Raw genomic sequence first — 25208 nt, 5'->3', positions numbered from 1 at the left:
CAGTGACGCTATGAAAATCATCACTGAATTCTTTAAGTTATTATAATAATAATATTAAAATATTTATTTTTATTTGAGTTTATTATAAAAATAATATTTTAACTATTATTGTTAAATTGTTACTGATAGATAACGCTAATTTTGTTATTTGTAAAATAATAGTATCAATATTAAAAAAACTTTTAAATACCAAGAAAAGTCAAACTACAGTAATTCAAAAAAATTTTGTAAGTTTGTAAGTTAGAACGATAGTTCAAGACAAGAGTTACCGTCTTTTGGTTCTTTAGTATTTTAAAGACTAATATACATTGTATAACCCAGATTAAACGCAGTTAGTTTTCAAAATTTTTTTTGCAAATGTTACGTATAAAAAAAACATTAAAATCATTTTAACAGGATACTCATGTGGTATTTTTAGGCAGCAAAAGACTCAGAAAAAAATTTACGAATTACTATTTATTAATAGATATTTTTATCGTTTTAATGTCTATTCTGTTTTAATTTTTTATAAGAGAGCAGTTAAAAACAAAACAAAAAATGCTTAAATTTACTAAAAATTCTGTACAAAAATGTTATAGATTAAATTTATATACATGTAAAGCAAGATGTTTCAAAGTTTTTCATTTCAAACTACAATTGAATTAACTATATGAATTAGTCCAACTTACCAGATAGGCTATTTGAATTAATTTATCAGAATTTATACAATTCAGGCTATTAGAACTCATACGTATTTTATACCAAATATCACTAGCACTTTTGCCGACTGAGAGGTTGTTTATAAACTAATATCACAGGTATATATGTGAGTTATCAACACAGCTACTTGATGGAGATTTATAGCTACAACCTGAACGGTTACAACTACTAGAACAATGACTGGAATTAGATGGCTGACTTAAAACAGCAGATGCTGGTGGACAGTTCATTGAAGGTGGATAATAACTTGATACAAAGCTAGGTGGTGGTTGCCGATTATGTGGAAGAGACGATAAGGGCAGGAATTCAAAATCCATCTCCACAATTCCAACTTGTTGAGATGGACTGCCTCTGATTGAGGAGCGTTTTTCATGAAAATAACCGTTCATCATGGGGCGTTCTAGTTGTTGATAGGCATAACTAACCCCATTACTGGTTTTGTGCATCTTGTTGATAGAAAAATCCGACCGATGAGATTGTAAAGAATTAGCTGATCTCTGTACTGAGTTGTTTGATTGAAGACTGTTACTTGACTGTCTAGAACTTTTGTTATGAGATATAATATCGCCATAACATTTAAGTTTATTACATATTTCTATAAATCCACATCGTACAGAAGCATCTTTTGACCAACATTCTATCATAATATTGTAAATGGCGGCGGAACAACCTGTCGGACAAGATAGTAGTTTATAATCCATTATTAACTGCATACATTGAGCGTTACTTAAGCCGTAGTAAGGCCTTGATCCGTAAGAAAATATTTCCCATAACAACACGCCATACGACCAAATATCACTAGCACTTGAGAAACTTACTGTGTTGCTTGAAGATACTAACTGACATAAGCTCTCGGGGCTCATCCACCTTATTGGTAAAGGAGAATGTTCGGTACTGCGGAGATAGTCACTTGCATACATATCTGAAAGACCACTAAAATCAGAAATTTTAATCAAACCATTTTCTGCAACTAAACAATTTCGAGCAGCTAAATCTTTATGAACAAATGCATGTGAACTTAGATACGCCATACCATTTGCAACCTGGGTGCTAATAGCCAACAGATCACTGAACTCCAAAGGATCGCAATTATCGTTGGCATGTGCGTCACTAAAATTAGGTGAATGGCGAAGCAAATACTCATGCAAATCGCCAAATTCGGTATATTCATAAATGAGTGAAAGCGGTTCTTCTTTGCTAATAACACCAACTAAAGCAACTACATTTTCGTGTTTAAAGTTTGCTCGTGTTTCAGCTTCGCGAACGAAGTCTTCAATTTGTTTTGGCAAAGCTTTATTAATAATAGACTTAACTGCAACACATTCGGTAAACGTTTTACCGTCTTTGTTTCCTGTATAATCAGCAGAATAAACACAGCCCAAACTACCATCTCCCAGAAGCCGAAAATCACACAGATCTGCGCGGTCAATTTCAAGTATCTAAAAAAATTAAATATTATTTGGTTTAAATAAAACTTATCATAATATCAAATGTTCATTCTGAAAGAGCTTCTTTATTTTATTCTACATTATTATCGCCTAACTAATGATTTATATCAAATTATACAAACAAAATTATCATTATTTATAAACAAAATTATCATTATATATAAATAAAATTATTATTATATATAAACAAATATATAAACAAAAATAAACAAATTATATAAACAAAAATATCATGATATATAAACAAAAAAAATCCGGAAACTAATTACTGATATGACTTAATCATAGAACAAAATTGGGAAACTTAACGTAGATACGCATAAAAAACGACAGGATTTAAAGAGAATCCATAAGATAATTTTTTTTAAACTAAATCGATATGTATTTTTTTCTAAAATTTTCAGGTGAATTACTCTGCCTATTTTTCATAGCAGACATGATTTCAAGGAAAATTTAAAAATTAAAAAACCACATTTGACAATTTCAATAGACAGTTGATACTTTTTATTATTTACTTTAATGTTAAAAAAAATTTACTTTGTAGATATTATTTTGAGAATTAAAGTAATGTATTATGTTCGTTTTCTTATTTTGACTTATCTTATCTTAATCTTAATATATATAAAGGGCAATGTGTGTGTGTTTGTTTGTTTGTTCTCTATAGAAATCCGAACCGCCGGACCGATCTCGATGAAATTTGGCATGGGGGTAGTCCTCGAGGGGGAGAAGGTTCTTAGCTGGGTTTTGACCCCGTACCCCGACCCCCGGGGTCAGGGGGACCATTTTTTGGGCCCATTTTTGGGTCCATCTTTGTGTACAGATATCAGGTAAGCCAGTTTAAATATTGGCCCGGGCAACGCCGGGTAACTCCAGCTATCTTATCTTCGTATCTTATCTTAATCTTAATATATATAAAGGGCAATGTGTGTTTGTGTGTGTGTTTGTTTGTTTGTTCTCTATAGAAATCCACCGATCTCGATGAAATTTGGCATGGGGGTAGTCCTCGAGGGGGAGAAGGTTCTTAGCTGGGTTTTGACCCCGTACCCCGACCCCCGGGGTCAGTGGGGACCATTTTTTGGGCCCATTTTTGTGTACAGATATCAGGTAAGCAAGTTTAAATATTGGCCCGGGCAACGCCGGGTAACTCCAGCTAGTAACATAGAAAAGCCAAAAAGTTATACGAACCAATTAAATGTCTAAAACTTAATTAGGCATAATCGTTTTCAGTGGAAGACTTAATAACATAGCATTTTAAACAGGATACTACAGTTGGTAAGATTAGCCGGCATGATATAAATTAAACACTAGGTATTAAAGCATTAAACATGTTTTACAAGAATCAATTGAATTACCACTAAAATAACTTTTAAATTTAAACTTTCAGCAACTACATGATATTTTTTACTAATTAGGGGAGAGCGGGGTTAAAAGTCATAAGGGTTAGTTGTCATAGTCGCTATTTTGGAATGTTATAGCTGGATTGATCCTGCGACTTTTTTGTATTATATAAATGGTGTTGAAAGACACCATTTATATAATATGGTGGGGCCAGTTGTCATAAAAAAAATTACCTCCATACTCTCATATAGTTGTGAAACTCTTAAATGAATGTTAACAATACATACAACACTTTTTATGAGTAAAAAACGTCACTAAAATGAATTAGGCATGACGTTTAAGATTAATAAGCCTAAGTAAACGTTAATAAATGAAAGTTAAAGACAGTTAAAAAGTTGTACTTACTTGGACTTGACTTAATCAATTTACTAACAAAAAATGGCCTAATATTTTTTTTTGCTATATCAGATTTTATATCATGGCTCGCAATTATCAAAGGAAAACCAGTAGAGGTACCACTGCTAAATACACAACCCTTGAAGGAGTAAAAGCTGTAAAGTTAAATGGCAAAAGCATAGCCCAGGTGTCTCTAGATTTTAACATCAATTATAGAAGCCTACAATGCTAATTGTTAAAAGCCTCTACAGAAGATCTTGAAGAAAAATCGACAATACCTTCATTTCACAATGGCTACGTACAACCAGGTTTGCAGATTGTTAATATGTTTAATAGGAATATAATATTTATTATAAGTTTATACTGGTATATATTTTATATTATTTCAGACAAGTGTTGACACAGGAGCTTCATCTTAAACTCTGTAGCTACTTGCAAAGAGCTTAAGATATATACTTTGGCCTTACACCAAAAGATATTAGGAAACTAGTATATCAATTAGCATATTAGTTAGGGCAATAACCTCAGCAGAAAGAGGTACTTTAGTTACCTTGGCATGTGCTGCCTCTGCTATTGGTAACAGTATTCCAACTTTTTTCGTATTCCCGAGAGTCAATTTTAGGGACCATTTTTTAACTTCTGCACCACCTGACAGTAACAGGGACGCGAATCCATCTGGTTGGATAAAGGAAAACACATTTTGTAAATTTCTTACTCATTTTGCAAAGAATGCACGGCTTTCAAAGGAGCATCCGGTTTTGCTGGTTGACAATCACTTTCCGCACTTATCATTGAATGCACTAGACTATGCAACAGCAAATGAAATTATCATGTTCAGTTTTCCACCCCGTTGCACCTACAAGTTGCAGCCACTAGATAGAACTGTCTATGGTCCTTTTAAAAAGGCTGTAAATACAGCCATCAACAGCTGGATGGTCAGTAACCCTGGAAAAGGTATGAAAATTTATAATATACCAGAAATAATGAAGGTTGCCTTTACATTGAGCATGACACCAAATAACATACTGAGCGACTTTTCTTCATGTGGCATCCACCCATTTAACCTTCAAATATTTACAGATTTGGACTTAGCTCCAAGTTCAGTAACAGAAATACCTATGCCAGTCAAAACTAATTCTTAACTAACAATGCCTTAAGCTTCAAAGGTTGCAGTGTCACCAGAACAATTCACTTTTGCTTCGAGTTTGACTTTTTCATCACAGGAGCCTTCAACATCTCAAGTAAAATCAATTTCTGAATGTTCTGTGCTTGCAACTCCAGATAAAGTAAGGCCATTACCTAAGGCACTAGAAAAAAAGCCTTCAAAAAACACACGCAAGAAGAGAACTTCGTCTATATTGACTGATTCCCCTTTAAAAAATTCTGTGAAATGTGAGATCATCACAGCCAAAAAAATGCTAAAGTTCTGCTTAGGAAACGGGAAAAGGCAAAGCAACAAAAAACATACACAAAACTTACTATCATCAGACAATAAAAACTACTGTATCATTTGCATGGATACTTGAGCTAATAGCAGAGATGCTGAGAAATGGATCAAATTTTGTGAGCACTCAAGCTGGGCACATGAAGAATGTAAAACAGGAGGGTTTAGCTACATTTGACATAATTGTGACTCTGATGATGATTTTTAATGGTCATATTTAAAGTGTTTTAGTGTATAAAATATATATTTATTTTTAATAAATTATAAATGAATAATATAATACTTGTTTTCTTTTTGAAAATATTTTTTTTACCTTTTAGACCTACACTTGTGATAAAATATAAATATGACAACTTACCCCTCTTATCATGACAACTTGCTCCGACAGTGGGGCAAATTGTCATACCATGCCACCATTTCTAAAGAAGGCTCCAGCCTTCTTTAGAAATGGTGGCATGTTATACTCAAATGGTCTGAAGCTTTCCAAAGTTGTTTTTTAAATAACTATAATGATAAACAACCATATAAAATAGTTTTTATGAAAATTGACCAATTAGTTTTTGAAATATTTGGAAAAATATCCAGGGTCACTTGCGACAGCAACCCTGATTGACCTGCCCTTATTTGGCAAAATTTCTCTATATTATAGATGAAGAACTTCTTGGGTATATAGGTGGACATTTTTTTAATTTAGCAAATGTTAACTTGTACTCAGTTGTTAGAGTTTGACTTTGAAACAAGAATCTTTTTCTATTCTGAAGTCTTTCGTGTACTGAACTATAGGTCTAAATTGAGAAAAATGAGTTGTTATGGTGTATTAAAAAACTCTTTTCTATCTACCCAAGATAGTTTGCTAAACAGTGTGGAGACTTCAAAACTGCATGGAATAGATATTTAAACATGTAGAACAGTTTACTCAACATTGAGAACATCTTTATACTTACTTTTAATGAAAGAAGAGTTTAATTTAGCATCAAATTTTAGTTTAATTTAGCCTTAACTTGTTCGGAAGCAGGATAAAAAATTATTCAACTTTTGCTGGATTACACTCTAAAAAAAAGGTTAAAAATCTACCTTAGAGTAGGATATGTGATATACTTCTATTAAGGTATAATTTTCTACTTTCTAAGGTAGAAAATAATATCTTCAAGGTAAAAAATTGTTAGACAAATGATTATTTTTAATATTATTTTCTACTTCAGAAGGTAGAAAATTATACCTTAATAAGGGTATATCACATATCCTACCCTAGGGTAGAAATTTCTACCTTTTTTCTTACCGTGTACCTATTGTACATTAATATTGTAAATATTTTTTAATTTTTGTTGTTTTAAACTTTGTTTGAATTATTTGAAACTTAATTTTTTTTTTTTGTAATGGGCATCAAATGCTTAAATGAATTTAGGCCTCCTTAATTTTACCCTTTGCCCTATTTGTGACCCTTATCATTTTTTGCGGATTTACAAACACTCTTTTCTATTTTTATAAAACAATTAGTCTTAATCAACTAAAAAATAATGACTGTCTGGCCAGAAATTTTTTTTGCATTGTTGGTAAATTTTAAACAGAAAAGACTGTAATGATGATGTTCATTTATGAACATCATCATTTGATGATATGTATGAAGTATAAGTTGCATTCCATTTTTTAACAATTTAAGTTTTCTTATTTTGTATAGTCAATTTTGTTTTTGACTAAATTATTTACTTCAGTATTGTTATTTAGATAATAATAACATTGAAGGAAACTTAATTGTTAAAATTGTTTTAAAAAAAGTTTATACTTTTAAAAGTTTATGGTTTTTTATATTTGAACAAACTATAATTATTTTAAAACATTATTGATTTAATAACAAAGGTTTTTATTTGTTTATTTGTATTATAAAAACAGTGGTAACAATTGAAGTAACAGTATCAAGATAATTGAGAATTGAGAAGAGAGAACAGCAACAGATAAATTGATTTGTAGTGTTTATATGTAATATCTTTACTTCTTTTATCATATCTAATTGCCTTTTTTGTTTTAGATTTATCTAACAATGCTTTTTCAGCATATTGCAAAATGAATACATGATCATCTATTTTGGCAAATACTACACTTTTAAAATACTAAATTTATATAAATATGTAAAGATATTGTAAACCAGCATCTAAATAAATAGCAAACGTATATGTTTACATCTATATCATGTATGCATAAATGCGAATCTTGTAGGCTTTTTTTTTTTCTGGAATAAAAGTTTGGAAGCTTTTATTCCTTCTCTTCAACGTTAAGTCGAGCATCATTTTACTCCACATTTTTCACTATCTTAAGCAGTTATTTTATTAAACTGTTATCATTTTCATCTTTTTTACAAGAATATCTCTCTTAAGAACAAATGTTCTTTTATTATTGCAAAAAACTAATGTAAAAAGATCCTCTCTGATATTAAGCTCTGTTATTCTCAGTTTACTAAATCTTGAATCTTATCTTTATTCTAAATCTTGTATCTTATTATGTTAGGTTCTAGAGACTTTTGGAAAGGCTTCATCAGTGTCATTAAGTAAAATCTAAGATTTAATCTCTAATTCATGGGTCTGACCTTTTACTCTGCCCTATTCTAGGGAGAAGTCCCTAGAATAGGGCAGAGTTATTTGGAAAGAACTTTTCGACTAGCTTGACCCTTGAATCTAATAGCCATATACTTCCTGTTGTACATGTTAAACAGATTAAACCATTGTTAAACATCTCACTTTGGCTTCAAATGCTAAAGTTAATTCTCAATTAAACACTTCTACAGTTTGTGCTTCAGACTTACATCATAATCTTCAAAAAATGTTCTCCACAATCTCTCTGAAAGGTGCTAAATAAGTTGTTCCAATTTTTAAAAACTCTAAAAAACACTTTGACTTCTCTAACTATCCTAAAATTATACTTCACTCTGTTATTAGTTTCTTTTTATAAAGTTTTTGAGATAATTAAATCATTTCTTTTTAACTGAAGTAACAAAGTTATTCTTGCCTACACTCTTCTTCATTACAAGTAACTTGTTCCTGAAGGGTTATTTTATATGAAATCACCTAGTTTTTCAAAAGTGCCCCAAGGTACCACCTCAAATTTGCTTTAAATTTTGACCACCCACAGTTTTTATAAAAAAAACACAATCCTAAAAATTTCAGCTTGATTGACCAAACTATTCAAAAGTTATAATTGAATAATGAGCAAAATTGTTAAAATTTGAGTATATGGAGCTTACAGTAGATTTTTTTCATTTTTAAAAGATCACAACTTTTCAAATAAAATAGATGATCACCCGAAATTTTTAACGGTAATAGTTTTTTATCCAAATAACCTTTTTTTGAAGGTGTTTTTGACTGATTTTCAACAATTTTTGAGTTCTTGTACCTCAAAGTTGCTAAATAACGCAATATTAGAAAAAAATTTGGAAACTTTAATGTGCTGCAGATCAACACCAAAAGACAAGCTGTGCAAATTTGTTATTACTTTTGTGTACTTAGAGTAACCAATTGTGGAAAAAATTAAAATTATATATTAAAAGTTATCTTAGCATTTGAAGCACCCTATTAAAATATCACTTTTTTAAAAAAATTATGAAACTTTTTACTGGTAAGGTTCAATATATAGACAATCACAAAAAAAATTTAAAAGATCTATACTCTATCTTACGACATGATTGTAGCCCTATGACTTAGGTGTATATTTTTAATTTTTCTCTGAATAAATATAATCAGTTTTCCCTAAAATAACATTATCAGTGTCTTAACTTAATTTGTTTGATATGATTTTATAATATGTATTTGTTTAATTTTATGCAGATAATATAATTATCTAAATATTAATACTCTAATTTAAGTGTCATTTCACTTTCATTTTTAAATGTTTGTTTGTTGATGGTTGTTTGTATTTTTTTAATTTTTTTACCCTGTTTCCTTTCTTTAAATAAAATAAGACTGTTATTTGTGTATATGTAAGTGTTTTTACATAAATTTGCGTATATTTCAGTATATTTTATATTTCTCTGTATCTATATGTATATTTTCTTTTAGATAAAAAAAATTAGGTATAGAAAATAGTAAATTAGAAAATAAAAAAAAGCATTAGAAAGAAAAAAATTAAGTTGTCAAAAGAATGTTGTGTTATGCTTCTTTTTAAGGTATCTGAATATATATTTAGATTTTTAAATTTGTTTTTAAATGGTTTCATCTTTTTTATTACTTTAGATAAAAATATACAAACTGACGTTGCCAAAAAAATATGGATATTAATAAATCCTAAATTAAATTGTTATATTTTTTTTATTTTAAAAATTGTTATTTTGAATGAAAATTGTAAATTATTTTAATTTTTGTTTATTAATTTTTGACCTCAATGGTAAACCAGTGGTTAAGCTAATGAGTTAAATTGTAGAGGTTTATATATCATATATATTCTAAAGTAATTGCATTTGATACATTGCTTAACATAAGGCATTTTGATTTTTTTTTTCTTTTAAATAGTTAAATAAAATTGTTTTATACATTCAACATTGTGTTTTTGTTTTTATTACCATATCTTTGTTATTAGGATTGCAAGTTTTTGTTGATTTTTACTTGAACATTATTATTTATCTTTTTTTGATATGTTTACCACTTTGTAGTTATGTTTACCACTTTAGACCATTAATATTTTGATATTTTTATTTAATTTCTTTTCTCTCTTTTTTTGGATGATCAATATTAGGCTTAAATAAGTGATTAGAAGAAATAATATCAACTTAAAAATAATTGATAATTTAGTGAAATAGAACTAAACAAGCTGAAATTAATTGTCATCAAAATATAATAAATGCTGCTTGGTAAGAAGAAATTAATTTATACTTAAATTAGAATCATGGTTAGACTAGTTGAAAGTAATTATCACATAAATGAAAGAGATAGCCTAGACGAGATTAATCATTCTCAAAATGTACAAAATGCTGCTAGACAATCAGAATATATTATCTAGGAAGAAGTGATACTATTCTAGATTATAATTATTTAGGAGAAATGAGCCAGATCTGTCAGCATTGCTGTGCTAAAAAATTTCTTGTTAAAACACATTTTTTATGTTGCCATACTAGAAAGGTAGTTTTGCTTCCATTTTTACTGTTTCTGCAAGATTTACAGGAAGTTATATCTTAATTCAAATATCAATTTTTTTAAATATATTAGAACTTAATATGCCTGTTTTTAATTTAGCTTTATTTACTGATAATGTGGTTTAACCTATGAATCATAGGCCACCATGTTTTAAAATATGTGGCCAAGTTTTTCATTGTGTAGGTAATCTTAAGCCAGATCAAGATATTCCCCAACATTATCAAATGTATATCTCTGATCCACTTGCAGCAGTGAATTTTAGAAAGCAATAACATCCCAATCAACTTTGCTAACATAATTTAATGTTTCATTTGCAAACTATAGTTAGTGAAGTTGCTGTTGTATTTATTGGAGATGGTGCTGCACCTGCTTCCAGGGAAGTTATTTACCCAAAAGGTCATTTAGAAGTTTTATTGAGAATGTCAGCTAACTTAGATCCTATGGTTTATTCACTTTTTTTCCCCCAAGAGATGGCATATTTGGTGTGCAATCCTGAACATGCAACATTGGTTAGAAATCGTGTATCTCAGTTTTACAATAAATTTTAAGTTGAAATAGTCTTTGATTAGAAAAGATCACAAAAATTTATAATTTTTTTATGCTTATTTATTATTCAGTTGTGACAATAGTAATATTATTGGTAATATGTTTAATGATAATAGTGAAATTGAAATGGATAATTGAAATTGAAATAGTGAAAATGAAATTGAAAATGAAAAAAAAATTAGGCTCAAAGTTATTGGTGTAAATGGTTATAGGCGACTTAAAAATAGTTGTTGTCAAATGAAAGAGATAAATCTAGGTAGGATAAAATTAATCGTTGAATGTAAGAAATGCTGCTCAGTGAGTAGATAACTTACTTGCAAGAATTCAGTGTCAAGCAGTGTTAATGTCTGTTAATTTGATTTTACTTTAGACACTTGAGAACAAAGCAAAGCATGAATTTTTCTATTTATAGTAATACTATTTATATATTTATAGTAATATATTGAGTGATTTATAGTATATATATATATATATTTATAATAAATAGATTAACTGTTTATAACAACAATTTATAAACAAACAATTAATAACATAAATGATTTTAAATTTTTTTATAATTTCCGACATAATAATGCTTTTTTTTTGTTTTAGTTGCCTTTGTCATCACTTGATTAGTTTGCTAACTATCGAAACATGGCTTTAATTTTGTAAATTTAATATGATGTTAAGTTTACTCAATTAATCATTAGTCAACTTTTAGAGAGAAGCTGGAACTTAATTAAGAAATGCTGGGAATTTATCTTTTAATTATGGTAAAAATAATTTTGTTTATTGGTAACATAATAAAACCAGTTACTATTATCTATTGCGTGTTTTTTTATTTTTTTTAACATTCTGCTTTGAAAACACTTTCTTTCTCTGCCTATCTCTCTCTTAGATGAGAGGTACTTTTATTGATTAGGTATTTTTATTAAGTCATCTCTCTCTAAGATGAGAGGGAGACTTAATAAAAATTATGAGCTAATACAATTACTGAGCTCTTACATATTTACCACAATTAAAAAAGATTATTTATAAGAAATAATACCACAATTAAAAAAGATCATTTATAAGAAATATCTTACAAGTTGCTTGCTTTTTTATGATATAATTGTTCAAATTAATAAGTATAATTAAAAGCACTATTGTTACTGTGCTTTGTGTTGATAGAACTAGGCTGTTATAGTTATTTTCTGTATTATTATTATCCTAATTCTACTAACAATAAAATGCAAATAATACTATTGTAATTAAAAATTGTAATTTTTTAAAATTTCTTTTTTTAGGTATTTGCAGGCATTACTTGACTTTTCTTTACCGGTACCTGCTGTGTTGTGACAGATTTTAAAAAGAACTTAACTGATGTTAATGCAGTTTTTATGTCATTAACTATAAGTAATGACATTGCTAATAGAGAGTCAAACTTAAAATGTTATTTATAGATAAATTTGTATTTAATTTTTTAGATGATATATTAAGCTATTAATGTGTTTTTATTGTTATAATTGATTTAATTACTAATAACTTGTATTACGGGTTGCTTACTACTAGTAATGATATAATTTACACATGGTTATAATTTGAGTTTAAAATAATTGCTTTAAGAGTTTGTAGTAAAATTTAAATCTCTGCGGTATTACCAGGATTTTATTATTTTAGTTTTTAATGTTGCAAGAATCAAAAACTAAAATGTTTTGTGTATGCAGAAATAGTTATATATACAACCCTCAGAATTAGGAAAAAAGAGGTTGGCAATAATTTGCCGACCTTAATCTTTTTGAGGTCGGCATTAGGTTGGCAAAAATTATTTGATACAATAGTCTAACCATAAAACAAAGAAATGAGGTCGGCAATTTTTTGCCGACCTCAAATACTTTCAGGTTGGCATTGCCGAATGCCGACCCTAATTCCGAGGGTTGCATATAGAATTATTTATATGTAGAAATAGTTTATTAGTTATATATAGAAATAGTTTATTAGTTTCATTTTAAACAGTTTTAAACACATTTGTACTTGAGATTTCATTTTTACTAATTTTATTACTGGAAAAATATAAAAGTTTTTTTTGTTAGATTATGTTACATGTTTAACCCTTGATTTTAATATTTTAAATTGGTAAAAAATGTCAGAGTAAAATGTTGTGTGGGAAGAGTTTTAAATAAAGATTGTGATAAAATATCATAATGTAGAATGGTAGAAATAATAAGACTAAAAGATACTGATATTGAAGTTTTAATTCAAAGGATAGGGTAAACTTTTAAACCAAATGAGGAGATTTCACCATGTTTTCACCATGAAAAAGCCTATATTTCTAGTTATGAAGCACTTCAAAAATACTGTTGTGATCTATTTAAAGTCCACAAGAAAAAATTATCAAGGGATTGTGTAAAGTCAACATAGCAATAGTAAATCAACTTGAGATCAAATCTGGTCAAAAGGTTTGTACTAACAGTATAAATGAATTCAAAAAAATTACAGAATTTAGTCAAGATGAAGAAGATTTTAGTAGTTCAGACCTTGATAAGATAGTTCTTAATAAGAGTTTATTTTTATTGGAAATATATCCACTCAAAAATGTTAATGCTATTGTACAATATATGACCATATTTGCCATGACTAAACAACAGCTCATTATTTTCTCACAAAGTTACTACCTATGATCAAAATCAAACTACCTACAATCCAATAAAGTAAAATACTTTAGTGATGGTGCTGTCACAAAAATTACAAATGTCTATTAAACTTAATATACCAACTTGAAGTTCACAATATAAATGCTGAGCATCACTTCTTTGCTACATCCCATGGCAAAATATGATGGAATATGAGGCACTAAAAAAAGAGAAGCAGCAAAAGCGAGTCTACGAGCAGCAAATGCAAACCATTATTTTACATTTCAAGTGTTAAATTATTTTACATTTCAAGTGATGATATCAATAATCATGAAACTTATTTTAACCTAAAGAAATGATATGAAGAGATGAACACACTCCCAGGCACAAGAAGCAGTTTTGTATCACAAGCTATTACAGTTTTCTCCACCTGGAGAGAAATTATTTTTACGGAGAGTCTATAGCGATAATGAATTTGCTGAATAATTTTAACATGGTAAAAAAAGATCCTTCAAACTTTCAACCTGGTAAATACATTGCATGCTTTTACAACGATGAATAGTACTTAGGGCTTGTGCTTGAGATTTATAATGAAAACCAAAATGTTAATGTAAAATTCATGCATAGAAACAAATTAATTTTTAAATGGACTAATGATGTAAATAAGGGATAAAGAAATAAGTGTACTTGTGTTTTATCTGTATATACACTTCAACTTTCAGCATTTTTATTTTTTAGAAATATAGTATAACTTGCGCTATTAGGTACTCTAATAAACTAAAAAAGCATTGCACTTAAAATGCTAAAATTATGTCATAAGATAGAGTGGAAGTCTTTTAAATTTTTTCGGTAATTGTCTATATATAGAACCTCGCCAGTAAAAAATTTCATAATTTATTTCAACTGTTTACTATATTTTCTATCCCTGCAAAGTTTATGCAATTTATTATATTTTTCAAAAAAAGTGGAACTTTAATAGGCTGCTGCAAGTGTTAAACTAACTTTTAACACATTTTAATTTTTCCCACAAGTGGTTGCTCAAAATACACAAAAGAAGAAGAAAATTGGTACTGCCTGTCTTTAGGTATTTTTTTAGGTGAACTGCATCACATAAAAGTTTCCAAAAAATTTTTTATGGCATTTTATAGCAACTTTTGGATACAATAACTTATCAATTCCTCAAAGCCAATTAAAAACACCAACAAAATTAGATTATTTGGGTTAAAAACTATCAACATACAAAATTTCAGGTGATCCCTTTTTTTATTTACAAAGTTATGCTCTGTCAAAAATCAAAAAAATCTACTGTAAGCTCCAGTTACTTAAATTTTTAGATTTTGGTCATTATTAAATCAATCATAACTTTTGAACAGTTTGGTCAATCAAGCTGAAATTTTGAGGTTTGTATTTTTTTCATAAATACTGTGGGTGATCGAAATTTGAAGCGAACTTGAGGTGGTACACTGGGGACCATTAGGTGATTTTATATGGAATGATCCTGTATTGTTTCTTATCTATAATAACAATCTTCATGAAAATTCTATTTGCTGACAACTTTATATTCTTGTCTTGACAAAAAGTCTTCACTTTTAGATTGCTTAGAACAAGCAGCCGATTTTTAATCTGATCTTCCTTCTGCAACAGCCTAAGGCTTGCAGTGGCTTGTGGATTTTAAGCCTGAGCCTAAAATCCACAATTTTTGTTAGACAACAAAACTCATTTATTTACTGCAAAAAACATTGCAATATTGTTGGCATTCCTATATTGACAACCCCTCTTACTTTCAGACAAAGTCTAAAAGCACATTGCAAATGTAATTAGACCTGCTTTATCTGCCAAGCTTGAGCCACTCTCCCATTGTTGTACGTTTGCATTTTTTTACTTTTTCTACAAATACTATCATGGTCAATGCTTAAACGAGCTATATTCTCTATTACAATAAACCAAAACTCATTTTTGCATGGCTTTTTATTCAACAGTTTGCATCCTTTTACTGTATTTGTTCCTAAATGCTATAAAAACTTTTACTAATCCAGCCTTCTTCCTTGCGCATCAAAAAAACCTTATAACTTTTATCCATCTTCATGTTTTCTTTTTTTATACAATCTATAACTTTTTAAGTCTTCAGTTGAAGTTTCCCAGCTTTTTAATCATATCCTCTATTTTAAAGTAGCTCATAACTTAATAGTGGTTGATTAAATTAGAGTAAATTAGAGTTTAAAAATATATAAATATATGCCAGTATTTAATAAATAGTAAATGTGAGTATAAAATTATAATTTATAAACTATTACAATTTTTTTTCTTGCTCTGGCTATCAACCCTACGTTAATACTACAATCTTACTGATTGTAGTATTAACGTTTTCCTCGATGGACAGCACTCTCTTGATATATCCTGTAACTGCAGGGGTTCTCCAAGGTTCTTTCCTTGGCCCTATACTTTTTTTAATTTACATTAACAATCTTCCAGAAATTCTCACATCTAAGGTGGCATTATTCGCTGATGATACTTCTAGTCTTGATAAGAAGCCAACACTCTCTGATTGCTTGCAGAGGGCATTTGAGCCTAATAAGGATCTCACTTCTGCTACAGCATGGGGCTCTCGGTGGCTGGTGAATGGAGTAATCTTTTTCTTTTTCATATAAAACTTAACTTTTTTTAACTAGGTTATTGCAACAATCTAGATCTTCCTATATTTAAGAAAGGTTATGTACTCTATGAGTCATCTACCCTTTACCTTATAGGATTAACTCCAACTTCCGATCTTATTTGGAAATTATATATCTAACCCATTGCAAAAATAGAATCTGCTGAATAGCAAGCACAATAAAAAGATTGCATATTTTTATCGTGCTTGCCACTTTAATACTTCGGAGTCTATTCTCTATTTCTATAAATCTCAAATCCGTCATGGAATGGAATTCTGTTGCCATATCAGGAGCAGATCTTCGAATAACACTCTTTATTTTTTAAACAAGGTGCAAAAACAAATTGTAAACATAGTTGGACCTTGCAGTCAACCATTGTCACATCATTGCAATGTTGCTTCTCTTTCTCTTTTCTATAAATACTATAATGGGCGCTGCTCATTATAATTTTAGTAGATGCCACAAGAGATAGTGTTTGTCTCTTATACCATCTACTAAAATTCATTCTCGCGTTACTTGTCATTCAATTAAGTCTCATCCTTTTACTGTGACTGTTCCAAGTGCTCCAAAAAATTTTATTTGTCTAGTTTTTTTCATCGAACACCAGACCTTTGGAATTCTTCCTTTATCTTGTTTTCCTGATTCATATAATTTGCAATCTTTCAAGACATCTGTTAATTATTTCCTTACTTTATTATTTCTCTTTTTGGAAGTGAAAAAATTGATTAAAAAATAAAAATAAAAAAATTATATTTAATATAATTTTACTCTTCTATTGAATTATTGAAGTGAATTTTAATAGTGAGTTTAAGATAAATTTGTTTTACAAGAACTTATTTAAACTGTTGTTTGCTACATTTGAAATGAAAGATTGCATTGGATTTTTTAAAACCTCTACCTTTTAGGATGTAAAGATATTTACATGAGTTTTTGAGGTAACATTTATGAAACAATTTCAGAGTGCATTTACTTTTCCAAGTATTTCAGATACTCATTTTGCTTTAAAAATTATACTTGATAAAAACTCAAAAAAATTGAACAACTAAAAATTAACCTTTGGATTGACTCTTGGGAAAATCTGAGTTTGCATTTTAGAAGGGGATTGATAACTTTTTTTGTGTCGCCTCCATGCCAATGAAATTATAATCACTGATACGAAAACCGAGAAAATTAAACAGGGAACAATGGTATACCATATGCTGATGACTTTTGGATGAACTAGATTATCTATTTAAAAATAATTTTAATATTAAGCAACTAATAAAAAATTAAAAAAGCTTTTTAAAAACTTTTTAAAAATTTAAAAGCTTTTTAATTTTCCAGTGAATTTGAAAAGTAAAAACTTTTTGTTTTTCAACAACTTTAAGAAGATAAAAAACAAGTTTACCATGTAGAACACAGAGCTCTGTGTTCTACCATGTAGGACACAGAGCTCTAACTTTTCAGGACAAAATTGATAATTCCATATTATATTTAAAACTAAATTTTCTTTATATAAAAAATGATTTATTGTTACAAGAACCACCTAAATATTATAAAAAAATAAATTAGATGGTTATTGTAAAATGTAACAAAATTTTTATTCTTCACAATTCTAAACCAATAAAGTTTAAATTCAAACTAATAAAGTTCGTTACTACTCTTCAGTCCACGGATAAAACATGGTTTTTAAAAAGCTTTTTTAATATTAAATTTTGTTTTCCTCTTATTGACATAATATATACAATAAAAAATGGCAGCCATACAAATATTTATGCATGTTACTAAAATTATAATAAAATATCTGAAGCATAATTTTTAAGACATAATTCAGATTTAGAAAAATCTAAAAGTACAACAAAAATTTTCGAAGTAAAACTTAACTACACACTACACAAATTGGTTGAAGATGATTAGGTGTTTAAAATGGTTGAAGTTTATTAGATTATTAAAATGGATAAAGTTTACTTGATTTTTAAGTTGGTTGAAGGTTATTAGATGATTAAAATGGTTGAAGTTTATTAGATTATTAAATTGGTCAAAGTAAACTTCGATGTAAACTTAGATGTTTTAAATGGTAGATGATTAAAAAGGGTGTTCGATTTCGTTTTCTAACCAGAAAAACCAGTTTTAACCAGTTTCAGAAAAAAGTTTCCTCTAATTTGGAAAGTGTTTGTAAACTAAATGTATTTATAATGGAAAATCTTCTTTTAATTAGGCTTTATTGTTTGAAGGGAAAATTTCTAACTTTCTAGAAAGTGAGAATGGATTGAATTCAATCTATTTCCATTTTTGGGAAAATGGAAAGTATTTAAAAATTAATCACTTTTCTATAGGTTTCTACATGAAAATTATAATTTCACTATTAATTAAATTCTCTACACTTAGGGAAAAATAGTTGATTATATATTAATTAAATTCTACTTCTCTACACTTAAGGGAAAAAGAGTTGATTATATATTAATTAAATTCTTCTTCCCTACACTTAAGGGAAAATAGTTGACTATATATTTTTGTATAATTTTGTACACGAACAGGGCTCGTGTACTGGTTGGAACACTTTGAGCCGTAATAACCTGAGAGAAGTAAGGAAGAATTAACTAGTAAGATTAAGTGTTAGTATCAGATTACTAAAATTTGGACAAATGTCCAGTAAAAAACTGAAGCCTATGTAGAAGAAGTAGGCAAACATATTCCTTTCTATTTTACAACTGTCTAAGTATAGTCTTACTAGAGTAAAATACCACGAGTAAGTATAGTATATATTTTATTGTATGCAAGAACTAGTGTTGACAGTAAAAAGTTGCTTCACTAAAAGCAGGTTCTACTGCAACAGAAGAATCTGCTGGTGATTTTTTTTTTCCAAAATTGACTAAAACTTAAAGTACTTAGGGCAGCTTCCTTTCTATTAAAGTTTATTTCTTCTAGTGTAAAATTATCTTCTGCGTTTTTGAAGTTACTTGAGAAACAAACGAGTCTAAAGTGCCAGCCAGCTTGTCTGAGGTGGATTATTTTGTTTTGCTTTTTGCTAGATTAGGTTCAAAATTCTATGCAATAGACCTTCTATCGCAAAATACTTTGCAATAGAAGGTCTATTGCAAAGTACCTGACAAAATGATTTTGGACCTAATCTAGCAAAAAGCAAAACAAAATAATCCACCGCATACAAGCTGGCTGGCACTTTAGACAAAATTCTATGCAATAGACCTTCTATCGCAAAATACTTTGCAATAGAAGGTCTATTGCAAAGTACCTGACAAAATGATTTTGGACCTAATCTAGCAAAAAGCAAAACAAAATAATCCACCGCATACAAGCTGGCTGGCACTTTAGACTCGTTTGTTTCTCAAGTAACTAAAAAACGCAGAAGATAATTTTACACTAGAAGAAATAAACTTTAATAGAAAGGAAGCTGCCCTAAGTACTTTAAGTTTTAAGAAGGCCAAGTATATTTTAACATGCTGACTCACTCTTTTTCTGTGCTTTTAATTTCTTCTGCACTTGACCATTTTAAATTAAGTGGATCTAAATAAACTGCTTTCAATATAATTTTGTTTTGAATGTCTGTAATATTAGTCTTGCCAACTAAATGATGACTCAAATTGCTAAATAGGAATTATTTTATCACTTTTCCTTTAAAATCACCAGATTCAGTTTCAAGATAATGAAACAAAATTCTTTTAGTAACAAAAGATATTGACAAAGTCTGGTAATTTCTTCCTGATAACATTTTTGTAACTTTAAAAAATGTACACTTAAATAAAAAATGCATACTTAAATAAAATTTAATTATTTATTTAATTTTAAAGAGTTCTCATTTTAATGCCAAACCAAAAAGAAAACCTCAATGTAAAAAGAAGGATGAGGGAAGGGGGGGGGGGGAGGAAGTTGAATTCAAATTTGAGATGGTCATAATTTTTGAACGCTGTAATATTATACTATGAAATTAAAAATTTATTGATTAATATATCAGATGGACATGGAAAAAATCCAGTCAACTTTAAATTGAGATTTTTCTAAAACCATTAATGCTTTTTATTTCAATTTTTTTTATTAAATGTTTTTTTTATTAAATTAAAAAAACATCAATTAGGGTTTCAATTAATTTTAAGGAGCTTGATGGGCTACTTGGCAAGAGATCGAATTTTTTAGCAGGTGGATTCATCATTTAGCAGATTTTTTCTTTTTTCACCTTATTGATGGCATTAATCCACTTTTTTTGGAAGTCCTCTTTATTTTTTGTTACTTCACCTGTCTTACGAAGAACTTCTTTAACTATTGCCCAAAAATCACCAATCCTGCGCTCTTCAGGACGATTTGTAGGATTCGCATCTTTAGGAACAACTTTCCCATTATTATCTTTGCACCATTGTAGAACTTTTTTACAATAGTGAGAAGCAGCAAGATCTGGCAAAAAAGATCTTTTTTGGAGGCATTCTTCAATGTAGAGATCAGTAATGTAGAGGTCAAGGTCTTCTAAGTGACAAAACAAGACGACTGTAAACCACAGCTAAAAATTGCTTGCCGCACAAGGAACTTGGATGCAAATTTTCTTCATCAAATATATTTAAATTGATTATTGACAGGTTTATCTTTGTCCTCATAGTAAAATTGTTTACCAGGAAGTTGTTAAAAATCCGCCTTGCAATATATTTCATTGTTTTCAATTATGCTAATACTTTTATTTGTCATTATTATGACCAACTTCTTTGCACGTCGAATTCCTTTAATTTCACCATTTAAGCTTCTCTTAGATGTATATTTTTTTTTTATGAAATGCTTCAATTCCAGTATTTTGAAGTACTTTTTTTAATATAAGAACTCAAAGTTTTGAATTTTCTTAGTAGATCTTGCTGTGACTGGCTCGGATTTCTTGCTATTGAACTGAGAACCGACTTTACCTTCTTGGATTTATGGAAAGTTTTCTTTCTTCCACTTCCAGGTTTTCTTTCAAAGGTTTGGTTAGTCTTGAACTTATTTATAATACCTATGACTGTAGATTTTGGGACATTTATACCTTTAGCTGACAAGCGATATGAAGTCGATGGATTTTTGAAAAAAAATCACAACTATTTTACACACCTCAATTTGTTTCCAAAACATTTTGCAAATCATTGATTTCTAAACAAAAAGTTTATCAATACAATTAAAGATTTCAATACAATTATATCAAGATATCAATACAATTAAAGAAGTTTATCAATACAATTAAAAAAGGAAGTATTGTTAAATTAAAAAAAATAAAAGCAATAAAAAGCATTTAAAAGAAATCTCAATTTAAAGACCAGATTTTTCAGTGTCCACCCGATAAATCTAGTTGAGAATAGTACAAAAAATATTTTATCAACTTGCTACTCTCACATTTTGGGCAGGGGGTGAAAATATTGTTTTATTTTACTCCCAGGCTCCGATCATTCTAATTTTTTGCAAAGTATTCTTATTTGACAAAAGTATAAACAAATAAATATTTTGATTTTCCTCTATATCTGGAAGTTAGCTATCTCAAAGATGAAAAAAATGCTGTACCTGCCCCTGGCACATTGTTAAGTCATAAGTGCGTAAATAGTTCAATTACTTTTTAACTTATTTAAGATATTTTTTAACTTATTTGTTGTAATATGACTTTATTTTAGTTACGATACTTAAAATGCTATTTAAAAAATTTTATAACTAGTAACATATATTGCAGATAATTCTATTAAACTATAGTATTTTGTTGTTGTTATTGTTCAAAAATGTAAGATTTTAAAATTAAATAACTGTTGTTGTAACTTATATATTTAAATTAACATTAAAAAAGTGTCTTCCACTTATTATTTAAAAAATACAGTCATAAGCTATAAGTAAAACTTATTAAAATCGACTCAGGTGTGCTCTATTGCGCATTGTTATTTACCTGTTTTAAGAGATTTATTTACTTAGTTGTTGTTATATGACTGTCTATATATAATGTTATTATAAACTTTAAAAAGCTTTCTTGAAATTCCAACCCTCTAAAACTTCTTAAAACACCGTGAGAAAGTTGTCTTTAATAGATCTATAATAGAGATAATATCTTTCAAAATTTTATTTTAAAACATTTTTTTTTTTGACAAAACGTAATAAGCTCCAGGTGGTCAGAAATCGATAAAGTAGATAAGAAATGAACAATTTTTTTATATGACTTTCCAATTGGGAGTGATTGTAAAGTGAAGGGAAATAAGTGGCTGTAAAGTGAAGGGAAATAAGTGATTGTAAAGTGAAGGGAAATAAGTGATTGTAAAGTGAAGGGAAATAAGGTCGAATTTTCTAAATAGTTATATTATACTTTTAATAACATGTAAAAACTTAAATAAAGAGATTTATACTTACATAATTTCCTTTTTCCAGAAATTGAATTCAATCTATTTGAATTCAATCTAAAAGTTGGAAATTGATTTAAATTGATTTTTTTTATGTCAAATAAATCATATTAATGAAACAATTTATTTTTCATTACGAAAACATGAACTATTTGAAACTTTCCACTTTCTTGGAAGGAAAGCAAAATAGAACACTCCTAATTAAAATGGTTGAAGTTTATTAGATGATTAAAATGGTTGAAGATTATGAGATAATTTAAATAGTTAAAGTTTATTAAATATTTTTATGGGTTGAAGTTTCATTAAGTTTATTAGATGAAGTTTATTAGAAACGGGTTAAAGATCATTAAGTTTATTAGATGATTAAAATGGTTGAAATTTATAAAATGTTTATAGATTATTAAAATAGTTATTAGATTATTAGTTACTAGATTAAATGGTTTATATAAGTTATTATAAGTTTATTAGATTACGAATATAAACAAATAATAGAAAATCACTCACTGATATTAACATGCTTCAGATCGTCATTTGGAACTAGAAAAACAAAAAACCATGTTCAAAACAATGTTATTATCTATACAATTGTAGTTATAAAAACCTTTTTAACAAAAATTTATTAAGTTACTTTCAAAATGATTGCACAATTGCTTCATTCACTCTATCATTGCCCCAAGTTGACCAAGGAAATTTAAAAAAAAGTTCTATTTTTTAGCTATTCTTATGATTTTTTAAAAGTTAACTTTTGTTTTTATTTGTTTAAAAATGTTTTCTTAAAGGTATAGGAACCATTTTTTATAATAATGAGAAAATTCAGCAGCTTGAAATAATTTAGTTTTTACATTTTTATAAAAATTGTGAGATAGCTTTAAATCTTTTTAGAAGTAAAAAAAAAGTTTTTGGCTGCTGATCAAAGCAGTTCAAAAGTTATTGTGCTTTGAAGTTTTATAAAATCTTTTTTTCAAAGTGTCAAACCCATGTTCAAATATAGCAGGTCATGGCCTACTATATTTACGGCTGTATATCTTACATTTTTGAGAGGGAAATTAAGAGGCTGGTTTTGAAAGTTTTAGACACGAAATACGCCATAATATTATTTTTAAAAATATTCTTCTTTCTGAATTTACTAACTTTTAAAGAATTCGTATTAAAAATGGTCAACAAATGTGCTGCACCAAATTGTATATCTGGATACTTAGGCAACAAATACAAACGAATTGTATCTTTTCATTTTCCAACAGACCAAAACTTAAATCAACTTAGGATACGATTTGTTAATTGTTCAGTTTGGACTCCAACAAAACATTCTGTTTTATGTGAACTTAATCTTGAAGATAAATAAATAATTAGAGGTGATAAATGCACCCAAATTAGCTTTTAAAACCTGTTCCTTCTAAGTATTCTAGTGAACTTTTGTAAAAAAAAATCATCTTTACCAGTTTTAAAAACTTCTCGAAGTCCTCCTAAATTGAGAATATTCCAAAAAGATCAGTTAAAAATATTTAAGAAAAATAATACAATTACAAATGTACATAATTTGAATAAAGCAGTAGCACCACCAGGGTTTCAATTTAAAACATTTGAAAAAATGTTGTATTTTAAAGTATAGTATTTAATGAACAGACATATTTTCCAACTATATTAGAACCAATAACAGTTGATGTAGACCTAAATGTACGTTTGCAATACATAAGAACACCACTTCCATTACCAAGTTGATTTCTTAAAGGACATAATGCAAAACTTAATAAAATTAGTATGCTAGAAAATTTTCCTTCTTATATGAGAAACTACAAATTAAAAAATCATAACACTATTTTAGATGAAATTAAACATAGAGAGCTTTATCAGCCACAAGGCAGGCCACCATACTCAGCAGAGATGACTTGATATGCATTACTTTTATGATCATCTTTGCAGGCATACAAACTACTACTCAAAAGGTTCTATTTACCATCAATATCTTTACTAAATAAAGTTCAACAAGGAGGTATCTATTCTATAAAGGCTTTAAAACTTCTTTGTGAAAAAGGAAAATTTTCTTATGATTGTATTATGAAATGTATTTACAAATAGCAGCACCAAATCAAGGAGGAGAGTATGTCAGTGCTGACAAAGAAGGTAACTTGTACAAAGGAATTGTCGCATTTATGATAATAGGACTAAAAGAATCTATTCCTTCTATTGTTCAAGCAATTCCAAAAGTCATATTCTCTGGAAATTGGCTATTGCCAAAAATAGCTGGCAACCTTAAGAATCTAATAGGTACTGGATTCACTGTGGGTGGTATAGTGACAATCATTCCTCTAATGTTAATGCATTCTCGTCATTAGTTAATGTTCAAGTCTGAATCAAAAATTTTTATTATTCACTCACAGAATCATGGAAAGAAGAAAGATTTGTTTTATGATAGTGTGCATTTAGTCAAAAGCCTTAGAAATAATTTATTAAATGGTAAAAAATTTGTTTATCCAGACTTTAAATACCATAATGCATATATCAATATTGATTGTCCAACAGGATATATTAGTTGGAATGATTTATTCAAGATTTACCATAATGATAATGATCTGAAAGGTAAACTTAGAAAAGCTTCAAAGCTTACATATGAGGTATTACATCCTGGAAATAATAAACAAAGTGTGCCACTTGCATTAG

At 28.5% G+C, this 25208-nt stretch overlaps 1 protein-coding gene across 1 annotated transcript in view; it reads right to left on the bottom strand.

Moving 5' to 3' along the window:
- Positions 1 to 546: 546 nt before the first annotated feature.
- LOC100204292 (inactive tyrosine-protein kinase transmembrane receptor ROR1) overlaps positions 547 to 25208 on the bottom strand; it is a 103356-nt gene continuing 78694 nt past the window's right edge. The window contains exons 10-12 of the mRNA XM_065801143.1: positions 23055 to 23087; positions 17285 to 17457; positions 547 to 2138 (exon numbers count right to left, since the gene is read on the bottom strand). Coding sequence (XP_065657215.1) covers positions 792 to 2138; positions 17285 to 17457; positions 23055 to 23087 — 1553 coding nt within the window. The 3' untranslated portion in view covers positions 547 to 791. The remainder of the gene's footprint in view (positions 2139 to 17284; positions 17458 to 23054; positions 23088 to 25208) is intronic.

This window comes from Hydra vulgaris, chromosome 07 (assembly GCF_038396675.1).
Source record: "Hydra vulgaris chromosome 07, alternate assembly HydraT2T_AEP".
Lineage (NCBI taxonomy): Eukaryota > Metazoa > Cnidaria > Hydrozoa > Anthoathecata > Hydridae > Hydra > Hydra vulgaris.
The sequence above is the reverse complement of the archived record's forward strand: the minus strand, read 5'-3'. Positions and strand labels throughout refer to the sequence as shown.